We start from the raw sequence: 19617 nt of genomic DNA, 5'->3' as shown, positions 1-19617 counted from the left end.
ACACATACACATATTCACCCACATACAAAAAATATATATATATATATATAAATATATATATAAAATTAAAAAAAAGGAGCGCAATGATGATGACATGTCAAATCAGTAAAATTACCAAATGATCAATACTGAGCTCTCCAGAAAAAAAAAAAAAGGTTTGGTTAAGGGTTCAGGTTAAGAGTTGTCAGAGGGTTCGGGTTTAACATTTAGATAGGGGCTAAGGTTTAGGGGGTTAAGTTAGGATTAGTTTTATGGATTGGCTACGCGGACAAATGCAAGCGAGTAAATGCTGAAAAAAATGTAGACAAAGAAAGAAAAAAAAACATCCTCTAGCATCAGTTTAACCAATCGAGACAAAGTTTGGTTGACATGTCCATCCTAATAGGTCACACGAAAAACTCCAGGACCCATGCCTGAAACTGAACAGGAAGTCGGCCATTTTGTTTGAAACAGTCATTTTGGGTGAAGTCCAGGGCTCATCAAATGATCCCCAGTTGGAAGCGGGTATGACGTCAAACTACTTACTAAGTATTTTTTTTTGCCGCCAGCATTTTAATATTGGTGGAGCACGACATAAAAGGTTTGATTATTACTGTATTTTGAGGATTTGCTACGAAAAACGGGATCATATTTTTGTCATGATTTGAAGTGATTATTGCGTCCACCAGGGAGATCCTAAGGGAAACTGTAGCGGCCGACGAAGGCTACCATCGAGACAAGTGGACGATGTTTGGGAACGAGGCGGAGAAGTTCGACGTGAGCATGATGCGGAATCGACGTTTGCTACGCACCCGCGTGGACAAAATGGCTCTTCGTCAAGAGGTAAAAACTGTGAATTTTTGTATTTAATAAATAGAAAATGGGGGGGAAAAAAGGCTTTTTGTGATTGCTGTTGACTTTTGTCATCTAACACTACAGTTTCACTATCAACTTTTTTTTTTTTTACTCTTTCACACCTTTCAGCCAAGATCAATAAATGTAACATGACGTAAGTTTGCATTACGTGCTTGAAGATAAGCTTATAGTTATTAGGGGTGGGAATCCTTGAATGTATCACGATTCGATTCAATTCCGATTTTTGGCTGCGCGATTCAATTCAGAATAGATTTTTGGTTGGGAACGATTTTTGATTCAAAATGATTTGATTGGGAACGATTTTTGATTCAAAATGATTTGATTGACAATGATTTTTGCTTCAATTTATTGATGTTCAAGGAATCGTAATGATCTACTCCAGTCTGACTCGCTAATGCTAATTAGTGCTCTACTCGCGGCACTTTTATCACTCCAAAATAAATGGCTCCACGCTGGAAAAAATAAAATAACTTGATCGTGACTTTTTGCTTCTACTCGCTAATGTGGCTACAACTTAACAGTGTATCAGACAGTGTGGAACCACACTGCCCCTAAGTGGCCAAATCGGGTACAACATGAACAGCGCTCCCAATAAAGGCACACACAAACAAAGATGTTGCGGCATTTAAAATCTATTCTGAATCGTACTAAATGAGAATCGCGATTGTTATGAGAATCGATTTTTGGGGCACGCCCCTAATAGTTATGTTATTTAGAAATTAATACATTTTCAATAATAGATACAGTTGCCATTTCCATGATTCTGGTTTCTGTACTTACTTTACTGTAGTGTGCAAATGTATTTGTGTGCGTTTTGCAACGCTTCAGGCAGAAAAGAAGGCGTCCGAGCACTTGGAGTATCTGGAGCGTCTAAGTCAGAAGGTGCCAGACTTCTCCGTGCCTCTGAGGGCTCACACTGTCTGGGAGGGCATGACGGTGCAGCTCGCCTGCGTGGTCCAAGGCTGCCCACCCCCTCAGGTCACATGGTAAGACGTTACACATGTATCCAATCTTCTGCAACGCTATTCTTTCTGTCCTCTGCTTTCAATTTTTACTGGTATTATTATCATTAGTATTTATTGCATCTGCCACGTTTCGTCCCACGTTCCCCAAAATATGTAGGTTAGGTTAATTGAAAACCTTTGCATGGATGGTCATTTGTCTAAATGTTCCCTGCAATTTGCTGATGAGCAACCCAATGTGTACCTCACCTCTTGTGCAGTCAGTTGGAAAAGGCTCCATCTCACCAGCGACTCTAATGAGGACAAGCGCTATAGAAGATGGATGGATGGCAGCGGTTTTGTCATATAATTTCAGCATAATGATGGAATGGAGTAGAGATGGAGCACAGCATTAAAATTGCACGATTAAGACACTTACGCCAAGACATTATAACCCCTCGAGTCAAATTCCAGCTCGAACCGATTAAAACCAAATATATTGCAATATTTTATCCTCAAAAGTCCCACTTTCTTTGTGAAAGAAAATATTATTTGGGATACTGGATGGAAGAATCAAAGCTCACTACAGCACACTACAACACGAGGAGTGTATTTTGTCAGGTTCACTAGCAGCCATCACAATCTGTGTAAATTTATCTGTGGATTGTAAGATTTTTTTTTTAAATTAATGGTGTCTTTACAGGTACAAAGATGGTGAGGTGCTGAGAAAGCCTGAGATGCCGTGGAATTACGGGCTTCAGCAAGCGTTTGGTCTGAATTACCTGGAGATCAGACGGTACGCAACTGAAACTGATCTATTCATGCTGACATTCTCGAAATATACCTTATAACATCTACTTCTCTCCCAATTTATACGTACCATATATTATATTAGATGCTCTCCTGGTGACGCTGGCGTGTACAAAGTGGTGGCCAAGAGTCCCCTGGGTGAAGCGATGACCTTCGCCACACTTGTGGTGAATTGTGAGTAATTCTGTAAACACATTTTGAATGATTGTAGGCATTAAAAGTAAGTATTTTTAGTATCAAAACATTAAGCAAAATAAAAGATATACAACCTCCCCTTATGGTTACAGTCGATATATAAATAATGCTAAATATTTACATTTTTAATTACTCTAAACGACATGTATATGTTTAGTATGTCAAAGAAATAAGCAAGTACCTGTGCAGTATGGCAACATGTAGCATTGTTAGCTTAACAGTGCAGAAGTCCATTGACGAAAACGCTAATTTTACTCACCGTGTAGCCGTCAGTCCATCTTAATCAGTGTCCATCTTCTTGCTCAAGAACGTTCTAGAATCAAACCTGCAGTGTCGCATTTTCCTGGGCAAACATTTACTAGTCGTTTTCCGTCCTCTTCGTCACCCCGTAACGGGACAGTTTCCAATTTTTCAGCCTCGTCTGGAAACTCATGGGAGTTGTGCGTAGCTGTCTAGCTACGTGGTTAGCCGCTAACTGAGTTAGCATCTACTTCCCGACAGGTGAATTCTGTTTAATAGTGTTTTTATGTCGACGTCAAAGTAAAGCGGTTATCAGCCATTTCAAGTTAGAAGAAGTCCAAGTAAAGGTAAGTTGACTCTTAGTTTGGATTTGAAACATAGAGTGTTTATTATTATTATTATTATTATTATTTTAACACCAGTTCTGGAACTAGTCTACTTCTGACACACCTCATATACCGAATGCCATTTTCTCACATTGCACAGTGAAGTAGCTGTCTATCTCCATTACATAACAAGTGATCTTGCAGCACTCATGCATAATGAATTCCAAAGGTAGATGGAGGAGAGAGTGCACAGCGGGAATGACTTTAAACAGCTTTCGTGGCCTTGCAGCACCAAGACAAATATAGTAATTTTCTTTAATGTTGACTTTTCATATCGTACTTTGTTGAGATGGATTGGTATTTCTATTCTTTAAACATCATCAGTCCATGTTCTTGATGGAAAAAATCCCATTCACATCCATTCCTGCTGCCCGTTAACATTAATGGCATATAGCATAAATGGGCTTTATTATCAATTTGTGTGTCCTCTCATCCTTTTAATGTGAACCTCTTTTTTTTCCCTGTATCTCCATTTTGGATCGGTCCTGCTTCGCCACGCAGCATATAAAGGAGCCACGGCTGGTTCGGATGATTCCCGAACTCGGGGTAAGATGAGTGTCTACATTTATTTTATCCTATTAATGTTCCACAAGCTTCTAGTTAGTTAGATCTGTTTGTTTTGTGCATGGATTCAAAGGGTCTTACGGAAGTCCGTTGGGAGAGAATTTTTTTTGCCAGAGCTGCAGCGTCAGCCATGTATATTTAATCCCAGTGTCAGTAGGGGGTGCATTCTGTTTTCGCTTCAAGTCATACAGCTTCTCATATCGGCTGCAGCACTGTTTGGCCCGAGATCCCTTCCAAAAGCAAAGTGGATTGACAGAAGCGCGTTCCGTATCAAAGCGGTTATTTTTCCATCTGTGAACTGCCTTGACTCTATTGGATTAGGAGATTTGTTGTAGGGGTGTAACGGTATGCCAATTATCAATGTTTGCTACCTGCAGTACTTTGGTTTTAAGGGTTATGGTTCGGTTGACGTTGGTAAGGCCTCACCAAAGGTCAATTCATACTTTCCAAATTGTATGTCCGCTAGTGGTGTGCGATACTGCAAATTTTGGTATCGATTCGATACCAAGTAAATACAGGGCGAGTATCACCGATATCAGTATCTTTTAATAAACTTTTTGAAAATGATGGCGTATATAATTTTTTTTAATTAAAGCTCAGTCACTGGCAGCCATTTTCACTGAAGCAACCCCCTTTGCACCCGGCTGTTTTACTGGCTTTTGACCAATTTTGCAAAGTCCACAGGATATTTTGTTCTATTGCTATAAAAACATGGAACCGACCAAAAGAAAGATTAGAGTCTCTTCTTTTATCAGGAAAAAAAAGTATATTTGTACATGTTTCCGTTTTGTGGCAATTAGCATTAGAATATAGCAAAGTTTCATCATTATTCACAAACCTGTTGAAAGCACTTGCAAAAAAAAAAGAGCTTGTTGCTACTTGGCTGTGGCTGAGCTCTTATACTCTGCTGCCACCCGCTGTCCGTTTTTTGTAATAACTACCATTGCTTTAAGCGACCTCTTCATGTCAGAAGCTGTATCAAAGCTTTCTCTCTGCTCTAGCATTAAAAAAAAACATTTAAAAAACATATAAATATGTTTTAAACTTAATAATGCAATTTTGGGTTTTAATGAGTTAAGGTAGCTGTATCATCAAATTGCTTAATCACAATCAATTTTCAACCTTTTAAGTGTTTTTGTGTTGTTTCCTTTTTAAACAAAGGTCAAAGTTTGTTTATAAATAAACTCGGGTTTCCTGACGGCCTCATGACTCTGGCTGGAAGTGTTCGGTTTAGGGAAACTGTATGGGATTTTTTTATTTTTTTTTTATAGGTGTTAGGTGAACTAATGAATGCACGCACGCACATACACATATTCACCCACATACAAAAAATAAAAAATACAAAAAATATATATAATAAAAAAAAAGGAGCGCAATGATGATGACATGTCAAATCGGTAAAATTACCGAATGAACAATACTGAGCTCTCCAGAAAAAAAAAAGTTTGTTTATAAATAGAAAATACTTTATCAATGTTTTTCCCCTCAGAAACATTACAACCATAACAAAACATATTTTTTTTACTTTCTTGCGCAAAGTGATTATAGGAATTCTTTAAAACAAATTCTTTATCATATACTGTACAACTAAAAAAAAAAAAAAAAAAAAACTTAAAATAAATTCTACCGTCGTTGCACTTCTTTTGTGGATTTCTTTTCAACCTAAATAAACAAGATGTTAAAGATTATCATGAAGCAAATATAAGGCATAAAACAACATTTAAAGCCAATTGTTTTTCAAGTACGATACTGTATGTGTTCAGGCAATCTACTACAACGATGAGATGCTAAATCACCGTCAAAACACAGGAGGAGAGGATGGAGAGCGGGAGCAAGTCTGCCTGTTATCTGTTTGACCGAACCGCAGCATGCTATAAAAGAGCCAAACTGAAACTAAACTACTAGATCGATATCATAGTTGCAGTGTCGATCCGATATCAATACTGACTTGGTATCTATAGATCGACATTTGGACTAACATTCACAGATTGCACACTGTATACAGATTCTTTTTTTTTTCTTTTTGGGAAAGTGATATAGCTGTCTTTGTTTTTTCCGTAAATGACCTAAGCAGACAAGTGCAACAGTAACCGGTTGAACAGAGTGAATTATTAAGCTATAAAAAGACTACGGGCATTTTTATTGCTTTGGCTCTTTGTGAAAGGAGAGGCAGTTTAATTGCCGCTGGTAGTTGTGTTTGCATCACGCTAGTTTCTTTTTGATACGCATCGATATAATAACACTGGCGTGATGCCGTTATCAAATCAATCAACACGTTTGACATGCCGCCAAAAGCGGCCATGACAGCTGCTCGCTACAGGCTGAGCTGAACTGCGTTTGTTTACGGAGACGTGTGACTCGAGCAGGAGGCAAATGCACTTACACTGTCCTTTATATAATGTTTTGTGTGGGAAGGACTCTGAACTGACAACAACAAAAAATGGCCGCTAGTCTTTTTGGCATCACCACAGCATACAATGGCACTCAGACCAGACTTGGACCAAGGCTGAAAAATCGGAATTTACCACTAAAATCTGACATCATGTGCCTAAATGGTACAAGGATTACAATGAAAATCTAACAACATCTGAATAAATCCAATTTGGTTGAATCCTGCAACCTTGCTACTAGGGGTGGGAATCTTTGAATGTCTCACGGTTTGATTCGATTCCGATTTTTGGGTGTGCGATTCGATTCAGAATCGATTTTTGATTCAAAATGATTTGATTGACAATGATTTTTGCTACAATTTATAGATGTTCAAAGAATCGTAATAATCTACTCCAGTCTGACTCGCTAATGCTAATTAGCGCTCTACTCGCGGCACTTTTATCACTCAAAAGAACGGCTCCACGCTGCAAAAAATCAACTTTTATTGGAATAACTTGATCGTGACTTTTTCCTTCTACTCTCTAGTGTGGCTACAACTTAACTCATTCACTGCCATTGACGGCTATGGACGTCAAAAATTCATTTGAAGTATTCATATTAGTTTAAAACTTTTTTTTCTCCACTTTTGTTAACAAGAGTATGAAAACCTAAAAAAAAAATTATAGTACATTTAGAACAGATATAAAATGTGTGATTAATCTTGAGTTAACTATTGAAGTCATGTGATTGATTACAATTGAAAATTTTAATCGCCTGACGCCCCCTTTTTAATAATATTTTATTTTTTTCAACAAAAAAAAAGATTATTAATGAGAAATTTCTGCGTTTTCATACTCTTGTTAAAAAAAAGTGTTGTTTTTTTTATAAACTAATAGAATAGTTCAAATGAATTTTTGACGTTTATAGGCGTCAATGGCAGTGAATGAGTTAACAGTGTATCAGACCGCGTGGAACCACACTGCCCCTAAGTGGCCAAATCGGGTACAACATGAACAGCGCTCCCAATAAAGGCACACAACAAAGGGAAGACAGTATAAAATCATTTAAATAAAAATCTATTTGGGGACATTTAAAATCGATTCTGAATCGATCTAAATGATAATCGCGATTCTTATGAGAAAAAATTTTTCGGGCACACCCCTACTTGCTACGTAAGATCACTTACCGAAGTCCTTAAATATTCAGTGATTTTGTTTATAATGTTGTCTCACTTATGTGGTCATGCTCATCCAATCACGTCTTCTTTGCTTTTGGTCGACCGTCACGGAGTTTAAAATGTCAACATGTACTTTCCAGGATTACAACAGAAGACACCGATATGATGCAAGAAAGAGGAGGAACTTTTTTTTTTTTCATTGTAGGGACTTTCCCCGCTTAAATTTTTTCGTCTATTGCTAATGCCATAGTACAAACGCTTGACATGCCAAAGCAAACAAAGCTAGCCTTTTAAAGGCTCTGATAAAACAGAGCAAAGTCAAAGGAAGTGCATTCCAAATGATGTATCGTTATTTGTGCTGCTGTATGCGCCGGGTCTCGTTCCTGTCGTACCTTAACGTGATTGCTTAGGTGTACCGAAACTGCCAGTATTCCCTAATCATGCGCATTGTTGAACTCGAGTCATTACTCAACTGATTTTTCAAATATCGTTTCTATTACTTGCTGTATGTCAACATCGCTGCGATGTAAATACGACCCGCCGTTGTGGAAATAGAGCTTTGTCAGCATTCTACGTTACTTTAAGCTTTAGTATCTCATATGGAAACGATCACAGCTTGCAAAGGCAAATCAGTCAATCAGCCAAAAGCGCAACAGCGGCACATTTATGCTAGCGGCGTGGCAAAGTTCAAGCAGTTGAATGATGGCAAGCGAGGTGATCATTGTTATTAAAACAGTGTGTATCCTTGTGATAGTCAAGAACACAAATAAATGATGCCACCATTTCTCTGATTTATCGCTGACAGTGAGATTTGACAAGACCTCACAGCACCCGTAGCTTCTTTTTTTTATTTTTTTTTATGGGATTGTATCGCCTCAGTGGTTTTGACAAGTGCTAGCTGAAGTAATAGCGTGTCAGGAATTGTTCACTTTCCGCGAGCTGTCACATCTTTGTTTTCCTTGAGGGAATGCCGGCTCATCTGTTGCCTATTTCTATCTTGCTGTGTGAAAACTGTGAATACGTAGGTCACTGATCTCAGACTATAATACAGTGAACCCCCTCCCGTTTAATCCGTGCTACAGAAGAGACTGTATTGAAAAAAATAAAAAATCGAAGCGATACCGTTCTCACACATTTTAAACACGTTTTAACTTATTTAAGAGGAAAGTCAACCCCCCCCCAAATTCTTGGCAATAGTATGCAGAGGTGGCAAATCCAGGTACAGAAAGTAAAAAACACAGTTTGGCTTTAGCCCCAGATGCTAGCTAGCGAGCTTTCCGGCTAGCTCCTCGGGTGCTCGGTTATCTGATAGGGAGCTAGCTAGCTAGCACAAGGGGCTAAAGCCAAGCTGTGGCAGGATTTTTACTTTCTGTACCTGCAGGGATGTGATTTTTCCGCTAATTCGCGGAATTCCGCTTTTTTTATCTCCAAAAATAAAAATTTAAAATTTCCTTTTTTTTTCTCTTTTTTTTTTTTTGTATTTCATTGTGTATGCACATGACTCCGACAGATAACATCTTCTGCTATAACAAAGACATTTGTGGTATGCTCTAATATGAGTTACTTTTCATTTGGTCATGATACAATTATTTGTTCATGAAATTTGAACTCTTCAACATTATTTATGTGTTAACTTAGTAATCACATTAGTTAGATATGATGATATTCTCAGTGATAGTTTTTAAAAGCAAAGGCAGTCCAATGTTTTTGAATGTGACTGATTTTGAGTTGACTAAAACTGCCATTTTATATGGGATAGTTCAATATACATTGAAAATTTATGCTGTTGTTTTGTCTATTTCTTTGTCATGTGAGTGCATTGAAAGTACTTAAAAACACGGAAAACCCATGAGCTCCGGGGGGCTTCGCCCCCCTTGTCCCCCCCACCGGGGCACTGCCCTAGACCTAGCTGGGTGCCGGCGGCCCCCAGACCCCCGGCTAAATTTTCAGATAATTGACTTTGGTCAAATCACATCCCTGGTACCTGGTTTTGCCACCTCTAAATATGTTCTATGCAGCCCCACTAGTCTAAATATGACATCACAGTTGCTCAGGTCTCAGGTAATAACCAATCACAGCTCAGCTTCAGAAAACAGGTGAGCTGTGATTGATCCTGAGTAACTGTGATGTCATCTTCAGTCGACAGCAAGTGGCAAAATGGCCGCCCCCTGAGATGGATAAAAACGGCTGGATTTTGCTGCTTAAATCATATTCCGCAAATGTGATATTAATCAGAATGTCATGTTTCGAATAGTGAGGGCACATACGACATATTGTCAAGAAATGTTTAAGGTTGACTTTCCCTTTAAACACACTTCAACTTAACAAAACACTTTTTCAAGAACTACTTCCACAGGATTTTGAAACCAATGCTGATGTCATCCTGCCGAGCCCTAATCAGAATTGACAAATTCAAACCCGACTATGCTCCTTCCACACCACAAGTTGTAAACAATGTTTTCAACTCCTCTTTCCAGCCTCGCAGCAAGCCAGCTTCGCTACCACCTTATCGCCAACCTGGGTGACAGAAGGCGACAGTCTCACCCTGAACTGTTCCTTCACCTCACCTCTGCTGCCCTTCCAGCAGGATGTCACCTGGTTCAGAGACGGTGAGGTCCTAAGACTCAGCCGGACCCTTTAGATATCAACCTAAACATTATTATTTTTTTGTCGCCGTTTCAGGTACGCAACTGCTCCAGTCGGGCTCTGTGGACATGAAGACAACAAACAACACAGCCTCAATTACACTAAGCGCTGTGTACAAGGAGCATGAAGGTGTTTACACAGTTCGCCTGAAGACTCGGGACGGAATCCTGGAATCTAGTGCCTATGTCTACGTTGAAGGTGAGGAGCGAACAAAATGTCGTCATGTTAGATAAATTAATTATCAATCAATCTGTTATGTCGGTTAACCAGCCTTGACACCTCTTGGTTTGTGTTTGTGGGTTTTGTTTGTCTTTTAATGCAACGTGTCATAAAAGAGAGGCTCTTTTTAAAATGGCCGCCCCCTGAGATGGATAAAATGGCTGCACTAACGCAATATTAAATTATTTACTGCCATTGACGGCTATAGACGTCAAAAATTCATTTGAACTATTTCTATGAGTTTAACATGTTTTCTACTTTTGTTAACAAGAGTATGAAAACCTTTTTTTATTTTACATTTAGAACAGATATAAAATTTGTGATTAAATGTGAGTTAACTAGTGAAGTCATGCGATTAATTACGATTCAAAAATGTTATCGTCTGACGCCCCGAATTTTGAATAATCTTTAAGTCGCGTCAGGCGATTAGAATTTTTAATTGTAATTAATCGCTTGACTTAATAGTTAACTCACGATTAATCACACATTTTATATCTGTATTTCTATAAATAAATAAAAAATCTAGGTTTTCATACGCTTGTTAACAAAAGTGGAGAAAAAATGTTAAACTAATAGAAATAGTTCAAATGAATTTTTGACGTCTATAGCCGTCAATGGCATTGAATGAGTTCACCAGAGTACCGTATTTAGACTAGAGGGGCTGCATAGAACATATTAACTTTTTTTTGTTATATACATTTTTATTTTTATTTTTTAAATGCAGACATTATTAACAAGTGCTTGTTTTTGAGTCAAGCCTGCTTTAAAGGGGCAGGCGGCCATATTGTATGAATGCCTGCGCCGTCTCCCGTCAGACCAAATTGCTGTCACATCGCATTAGATCATTCTCAAAACACTCCACACATTTTACCTACTGTGTTGCATTATAAAATATGTGTTTGCATATAAAATAGTGTGCGTACAATTTTGAATCTCTCGTAAATTGTTTTGCACTCTCAAAATAGTTTTCTACCATGAGTTTGGTTCTGTTTTAATTTCCTGCCGGCACATTTATTCAGGTGGGAAAGTTGCACCATCAGTCAGGTTTGTTACCTACCCCCCCCCCCCCCCTGAAACATCAGAAGTCTTCTCCACAGAGAACGTCTCGTACCTTTGACACCATTACCTCGCAGACCAAAAGCGACTGGTGACAAAAGGCCAACGGCTCCCAGATCACGCCTCAAACGCTGAAAATGTGACTGGGTTGCCGTCTCGCTGTCTCCCTTGTTGCGAATTCTGTTCTTTGCGAGAGCTGGAGGTATTAATTAGTCAATCTCAACTGAGTGCCTGCATTTAGCACTCACATTTGCATTACAAATAGAAGGTTCGTGAGACCAAAAACAAACATGGGAGCCAGCAGCAAATCAACGGGAAGATGTGTTGGATGATTTTTATTGGTGGGGGGGAGAAAAATATTATCCCTCCTAGCCTGAAGACAAGGTTTTGGAGCATGTCAGATTCCATTACTTCAATCCGCTTTGCATAAATCAGGAACGTTATTATTTTTCTCTCTCATTCATTCCACCAGCGGTGTTAATATAGTTTGTAACATAACATGGACAACCATTTATATCCTTTTCCTTGCCTCAATCCAGAACACTTAATTATTATCGTTTACCACATCTCAGATGCGTCGACCATCGTGGTCGGAGGTCCTGCTTCTCCCCTGTTGGTCCAAGTATCCGATATCAACAAGGACTACGTCTTCCTGACTTGGCAGCCGCCCAGTGCTGATGGATCCTCACCTTTAGAGGGCTATTACATCGAGAGGTAAGAAGAACAAATGTCGCAATCTGTGTGTGGTTCTTGGGCCCGACTGGGCACTGTACACTCTAAAAAGAGAATTGTTGAACCAATTTAAGGTTAGAAATTGAAGCTGCATCAAAGCCTTCTGTATACTCTTGCATTGAAAAAAAACAACCCATAAAAGCGTATAAAAACGTTTTTGGGAGTAAAGGACAAAGTACAAAAAACATATTTACACGTTATTGGGTTTGAATGAGTTTTATTAAGTTTGTTGACCAACTTATTCTCAACTCATTCAAACCCAAAAACGTGTAAATATGTTTTTTGTACTTTGTGCTTTACTCCCAAAAACGTTTTTATACGTAAGTTGGTCAACAAACTTAATAAAACTCATTCAAACCCAAAAACGTGTAAATATGTTTTTTGTACTTTGTCCTTTACTCCCAAAAACGTTTTTATACGTTTTATTATTATTTTTAAAAAAAATTAATGCAAGAGCATACAGAAGACTTTGATGCAGCTTCTCCTCTTAAAGAGGTGGCTTTAAGCAATGGTAGTTATTACAGAAAACGGCCCGCAGGTGGCAGCAGAGTATAAGAGATCAGCCTGGACTCTTTTTGACAGTGTTTTCAACAGGAATGTGAGTTATGATTAAACTTAGCTATATTCTTATGCTAATTGCTGCAAAACGGAAACAGATACAAATATACTTTTTGGGGAAAATCTCAACCCAATATCAGGTTTTGAGGCTCCGGGTGAGGCAAGGCAGTTTTATTTTTTATTTCACACACAAAGAAAACGCATTTGTACTTGGGCCTGACTTCACTTTTGTTGGCAATTTATTCCAGTTGTGTGCAGCACAACAGATAGATGCAGCTTCACCATGTTTGCTTCCAAACATTTCCAGGAAGTGTCGAAATCAACGTGTTATTCCACTTTAACACTACCCAAGTTGTTTCTATTATTTTGCTATCCCACATACACGATGTACAAAAGCCAAATCTGGGATTTAATTACCATTCCGAGGGTAGGATATCAATAAAAGATTTATTCAGAATGTATTTCCAGAGAGTCTTTGAGTAACAAGTTAACAAAAGCAAGATTCCAATGTGGGAACCTGATTTTGCTCTCGGGGAAATTGATTTGTGGCTGATAAAAGCGCAGGCAGGGACCGGGCATGAGCAGGTGTGATCGTTTTCACCAGATGAATGGTACATGCGATAATTATCAGCCCTTCACAACCTGCGAATATCGGAATCAAAGACTCCTGCAGGAGAAACAGGTGCTGCTCGTACGGTATCGGCGCAGCAATCGATCGCGTTTGGTCCTGTCTCAAATCCACTCCTTTGCTTTGTCGTTTGTCTTTTTAGTGTTTTTTTTTTTAGCATTCTGCAAATGCGCTCATTCATCTGCGCAATGATGATGTTTGTGTTTTATCTCTTTTAATTGGGGAGGTGGATTGCATTCCTAAACATGACTGTTTGCTGGATGTGAGAGGACAACATCGCTCCCCAGTTCCCTAGCAACAGCCTTATCGTTAGTGCAAACTGCGCTCATCTCTCTTTGTTTTCCAGAATGCGGCAATAGATTGTTATTGAAGTTCCCGTATCCGGGCCCCACATTTGTCTTTGGAAATAAGTTTTTAATGTGTTTGGGAGGCCCTTTGTTTGAGCACCGCGGTTATTACGGGTCTTAGCGGGGTGTTTACCGCTTTTGATTTGTTGTGCAGCCTCGCCATTTTGTTATAAAGTGAAACGGTGGAAGTAATGTGCTCGTTTATGTTTGCAGGGAGCCATCAATCTGTCTCCCTGCTTTATTTTTAAATATTTTTTTACAGGTGTGACCTCAGTCAGGGCCAGTGGGTGCGCTGCAACGTGCACCCTCAGAAAGCGTGCCACTACCCGGTGTTTGGGCTGAAAGAAGGAGCCACGTACCAGTTCAGAGTTCGGGCGGTCAATCAAGCCGGCGTGGGTCGCCCTTCCAAGGCGACGGATCCCATTCTCACTGAGGACCCCCTGCAACATGACAGGACCATGGGTGAGGGGCCGCCGTTAATTGCCAGCATTTCTCTGGCTTTTGTCTGTGTTGCTGTTCCCAGTGTCAGAATTTGTTTGTTTTTTTATAAAGTGGAAATTTCCTGTATAGCGACAAATGCATGCGAATGTAGCTAATTTGGGGTGTTCGTCAGGGTTCGTAAAAGGTTTCAAAAGATCTTTGTAGACAGTGACAAATTGTCTGAATATTTATTAGGGGTGTGCCAAAAAATAGATTCTCATGAGAATCACGATTCGATTTTAAATGTCCCAAAATCGATTTTATTTAAATTATTTTATACTGTCTTCCCCTTTGTTTGTGTATGCCTTTATTGGGAGCGCTGTTCATGTTGTACCCGATTTGGCCACCTAGGGGCAGTGTGGTTCCACGCGGTCTGGCACACTGTTAAGTTGTAGCCACATTAGAGAGTAGAAGGAAAAAGCCACGATCAAGTTATTCCAATAAAAGTTGTTGTTTTTTTTGCAGCGTGGAGCCGTTATTTTGAGTGATAAAAGTGCCGCACTAGCGAGTCAGACTGGAGTAGATCATTACGATTCCTTGAACATCTATAAATTGAAGCAAAAATCATTTTGAATCAAAAATCGTTCTTAACTCTTTGACTGCCAGACGTTTTCAGAAAAGGGATGCCGTGGGTGCCAGCCGATTTTAAGCATTTTGACTGATCTTTCAAGGTCCATAGAAAATTATGTGTTTGGACTATGGAAACACACATACTACCAAAAAAAGATTGGACTCTCATCTTTCATCAGAAAAAAAAAGTTTGTTTCTACCTTATTCCGTTTTTCAGTAATCCACAATAGAAAATGGTTAGTTTCACCTCTGTTTTGAAACAAACGTCTTTTAACGTCTTTGGCACTCCTCCATAGGATTTTACTAAACGTTATTTAACGTTTTTGGCAGTCAAAGAGTTAATCAAAAATCGATTCTGAATCAAATCGCACACCCCAAAATCGGAATCGAATCGAATCGTGAGACATTCAAAGATTCCCACCCCTACTGAATATGTCCCGGAATGTCTTTGGGACAAGTACACATTTTCTGTGGCGACAAGTAAAAACTGTCTGTGAACATCGTACAAATCCTGATGAAAACCCTAAATTCGCTCAGCGAGATATCAGCTTTTGTAAAAAAGCAAATGCCGATGTTTGTCAAAATGCCAGATATTGGCACCTAGACGTTAAATCTTATTACGGTTTGCAAATATTCATTGAAACCGGGATATATTCCAGCTCAACTACCACCCTAATCATAACAAGTGCTATAGAAGATGACCCCCGTCTAACCGTAGTTTTAATTTTAGAATTACAGTGGTACCTTGGCTCACGAACTTAATTGGTTCCCACAGAGAGTATGTGAGCCGAAAAGTTTGTCTTCCAAACAAGTATTTCCCATAGGAAACCATTGAAATGAGAATAATCCGTTCCCAGGTCCCCATAAAACACACTTTTCTACTAAAAAAGCCTTAAAACTACACAAAATATACCTTATTTTATGTATAATAAATGTGCTATTGTATTGTAATTAAAGAAATACACTGTACTGTATAATAAAGTGTTTTTATTTGCAAAACTTGCAACTTGCCTTTGTGATGGTACAGTAGTTGAAGGCTTGATGGAATGGAGTGGGAGGAGGAGGGAGGGAGGGAGTTACTGTTTGGAAGGAGAGTCCTCCGCTGTGGCTTCTCTTCTTTGCTTCTTAGGAGACTCTTTATCCTTGTTGCTGACTAAAAACCTCTTAATTGACACCTGTTGCTTTCTGAGTTGTAAGGTCTTACGAAACTGAGGCATCACATTATCATTCATCATGTTGATGATTCTCATAGCCACAGTCTTTTCTGAATGGTACTGTTCGACAAAATCCTGCATATCACTCCACTTTGCTAACATGGTCTTGATGCTCTCACTTGATGCTGACAAACGCGCACCTTGTTCGTGTTTGTCGATGATCTCCTTCTGCTCGACCGTAATTTTCTTCAATGTCTTCTTCAGGGATGTGATTTTTCCGCTAATTCGCGGAATTCCGCTTTTTTTTATCCCCCCCCCCCCCCCCAAAAAAAAAAAATTCCGATTTTTTTTTTTTTTTTTTTTTTTTTTAGTAGTTCATTGTGTATGCACATGACTCCGACAGATAACATCTTCTGCTATAACAAAGACATTTGTGGTATGCTCTAATATGAGTTACTTTTCATTTGGTCATGATACAATTATTTGTTCATGAAATTTGAACTCTTCAACATTATTTATGTGTTAACTTAGTAATCACATTAGTTAGATATGATGATATTCTCAGTGATAGTTTTTAAAAGCAAAGGCAGTCCAATGTTTTTGAATGTGACTGATTTTGAGTTTACTAAAACTGCCATTTTATATGGGATAGTTCAATATACATTGAAAATTTATGCTGTTGTTTTGTCTATTTCTTTGTCATGTGAGTGCATTGAAAGTACTTAAAAACACGGAAAACCCATGAGCTCCGGGGGGCTTTGCCCCCCTGTCCTCCCACCAGGGCACTGCCCTGGACCTAGCTGGGTGCCCAGACCCCCGGCTAAATTTTCAGATAATTTCACTTTGGTCAAATCACATCCCTGCTTCTTAGGCTTAACACTAGCCTTTTTGTGGGGTCTTTTTCGGTCCCGTGGTAGCAAAAGTACACTCCAAAATGTCTACCGAACACAAACCACGTCCGCACTCAAACAAAGGGGGCGACGAACTGGGACGCCGTGAGTGTGCGTCAGCTTCTCGTGATTTCTCGTGTCGCGAGAGATTTGGTTCGTCCGCCGAAAACTAGTTCGTCAGCCGAGACAAAATGCTCGCGAATTTAATGTTCGTGAGGCGAAAAGTTCGTGAGCCGAGGTACCACTGTATGTCATTTGCCATGAAAGTGTAAAAGCAATACTTCCTTAGTAGTGGTGGTGGACTATGCCGGTCTTCCACTGGGGATTGAAATGCGCACTGGGATGTGCCCTGTGTGTGCGCGTGCCCACGTGTGTGTGTGTGTGTGTTTGTCTCTCAATATATAATACAGAGGGCAGATGGGCTGTAGTCCAGTGTTGCGGATCATTAAACACAGATGAAGGACAATACATAAGGTTGACCGCCTTCCGGCCTGCTCTCCTTCCATCCATGCTGCTCCCTCTCAACTATTTGTGTCTCTCTTTTCTCTAGCTGTCTCGCCAACGTGCGCCCGCCATTTTGACACAATCATGCTGTTATTATGACCACTAACGTGACTGCATCAGGCCTCTCGTTAACAATCTTTCTCTCGTGCTCCCGTAGTGGTCAAAGTGCACAGAGGAAGGACCGTCGTCATCACAAAAGATGAACTGGAAGGTGAGTATTATGTGTTTATCGTTACAGCGAATGCGCGGTTGAAATGATGCCGTTAAGGAGGTTGTTAAAGCAACACGTGGGCCCCCCCCCGGTCCCCGTTTGCTCGCGGCCTAATGTGTCTTCATATCATTTTGGACAACACGCCGCCGTAATTAATCGTTCCATTCCTCAGAAGTGAAGACCATGAACAGCCTCCGATGGCTTCTTGGTAAACGCAGATCACGGCCGCAGGCGCCGCGTTTGTCGTGTAGCTCTTGAGAATGCGTCCGCGCCGTCTTCATCGCCTCCACACGCACACACGGAGGTGAAAACATGCATCAGGCGTGTGTTGTGTGCAGCTTCATTCATCACAGGGAAAAAAATTCTCTTTCAGGGTAATGAAATATTCATAAACTAGAATGGCACTCAGAGGAACAATCTTCATTTGGGCCCAACTTTGAAATGCCGCGTTTGTAAGTAACTGTCTTACGGAGGAGTATTTGGCTCCACGCACACACATGCACGTGATTTACAATAATAGTTGGGGAAAAAAAGTTGGAAAAATTACAAGAATTATAGTTCTATTTTTCAGAGGGATAAATACGTTTTAGGGACCATGACAATATTTAAAATAGTTTTTTTTTTTTACCTTTTTGGGAGCAAATTAGCTCATTTTGGTGGTCGTTTTTTGTGTTTTTGCAATCAGTAGTCAATGTGAAACAAAGAGCACTGAAAATATAATAAAATAAAATCTCCTATTCACCCACATACAAAAAAATAATAAAAATACAAAAAAAAAATATATATATATATATATATATAAATAAAAAAATTAAAAAAGGAGAGCAATGATGATGACATGTCAAATCGGTAAAATTACCGAATGAACAATACTGAGCTCTCCAGAAGAAGAAGAAGAAAAAAAAGAATTAGTATGTTATCAACAACACACGAAAATCAACTCTCATAGATACAATTCTATATATCTTTATTTTAATCATAAATCAAACATTTACTGTGGTAGCGTAGTACACATGCTTATTTACATTCTCCATTGTTTATTTTTTTTCCCACATACAGTATATGACTTATGTGAAAGTAAGTATAGCTTAACGAAACAGAGATGGACTTTGTGTTGTTGACTTGAAAGCGCATTTATGCACACATACACCGATTTACCAAAAACATCCGCTCTTCTGTTTTTGCGGTACGCGAGATAAGACTGACAGCTGCGTCCTTTTACTTGGCAAACGCGGCGACTCTCTGCCTCCACCGTATCGCTTTCTTTCTACTCTGATGCACACTGACTGCCGCATCATCACAGAGAAGTGCGGGGACAGAGGCGCTCAAACTGCTGATTTTTACGATTAAATGTATGCGCTTTCCCTCTTTTATGAGTCGGAAGAGTTTGCAGCATCCTGCGCTCTGTTCAAATACATCATACAATGCACAAAATGCCTTGGTGGAGACAGAAGCAGTGTTTGTTTGTTTTTTAAGTGAAAAGAGGTTTAGGTCTGTGTTTTCCCAACTGTTGCTCAACCATAGCAAATCTCATGGCACACCACCAAACAAAAAAATGTAAAAAATAAAATAAAATAAAAAAAATCTGATTATGACGGAATGTACCATTTCACCTGTGTAAAATACAAATTGGAAGATGACGCATTTCCTTTTGGTGGGGCACTATCCCCCATGCCCCTAATATTAACTGGAGAACCCACGGGGTCAAATTTGGCCTCTATAAATTCTGCTACTCAAATAACAAAGACCTTTTTTTTTTTTACAAATTTAACTTCAAAAGTCCAGAGTGCCACTTCTGACCCCTGCATGGGGCCATCTAGTGGATGAATATTGCACTTACATGAGCCAGAGTGGTGGTGACAAGATGGCTGGCAACATGCTGTTTTGTTGAGCTGGAAATCAATCCAAACAAAACCATCTTCTCAGCAAACCATCAGATGGTAAAATTGTGTTTTTTTTTGTTAATCTATTTCATATCATGTCGCAGAATGCCTAGGAGTATGTTTTATATATATTTTTTGATAAATTAGCAACTCTGAGCTAGTTAAAAAAAAGGTTTAAAATTGAAAAAACATATATTTTGG

The 19617-nt window shown here is 39.3% G+C and overlaps 1 protein-coding gene and 1 long non-coding RNA gene across 3 annotated transcripts in view; one reads left to right on the top strand and one right to left on the bottom strand.

Moving 5' to 3' along the window:
* The window catches only part of LOC144057687 (uncharacterized), a 31340-nt gene extending 27868 nt beyond the window's left edge, over window positions 1-3472 (bottom strand). Inside the window, exons 1-2 of the long non-coding RNA XR_013295306.1 lie at window positions 3061-3472; window positions 2677-2790 (exon numbers count right to left, since the gene is read on the bottom strand). This is a non-coding gene — a long non-coding RNA (uncharacterized LOC144057687). The remainder of the gene's footprint in view (window positions 1-2676; window positions 2791-3060) is intronic.
* myom3 (myomesin 3) overlaps window positions 1-19617 on the top strand; it is a 75831-nt gene that overhangs the window by 25886 nt on the left and 30328 nt on the right. For both annotated transcript variants that reach the window (XM_077575518.1, XM_077575519.1), the window contains exons 4-13: window positions 669-822; window positions 1684-1841; window positions 2500-2592; window positions 2692-2780; window positions 3929-3973; window positions 10016-10147; window positions 10221-10382; window positions 12032-12173; window positions 13987-14186; window positions 17480-17533. In XM_077575518.1, coding sequence (XP_077431644.1) covers window positions 669-822; window positions 1684-1841; window positions 2500-2592; window positions 2692-2780; window positions 3929-3973; window positions 10016-10147; window positions 10221-10382; window positions 12032-12173; window positions 13987-14186; window positions 17480-17533 — 1229 coding nt within the window. The remainder of the gene's footprint in view (window positions 1-668; window positions 823-1683; window positions 1842-2499; window positions 2593-2691; window positions 2781-3928; window positions 3974-10015; window positions 10148-10220; window positions 10383-12031; window positions 12174-13986; window positions 14187-17479; window positions 17534-19617) is intronic.

Source organism: Vanacampus margaritifer, chromosome 9, assembly GCF_051991255.1.
Source record: "Vanacampus margaritifer isolate UIUO_Vmar chromosome 9, RoL_Vmar_1.0, whole genome shotgun sequence".
Classification (NCBI taxonomy): Eukaryota; Metazoa; Chordata; class Actinopteri; order Syngnathiformes; family Syngnathidae; genus Vanacampus; species Vanacampus margaritifer.
Note: the sequence above shows the minus strand (reverse complement) of the source record. Positions and strands in the feature narration are given on the sequence as shown.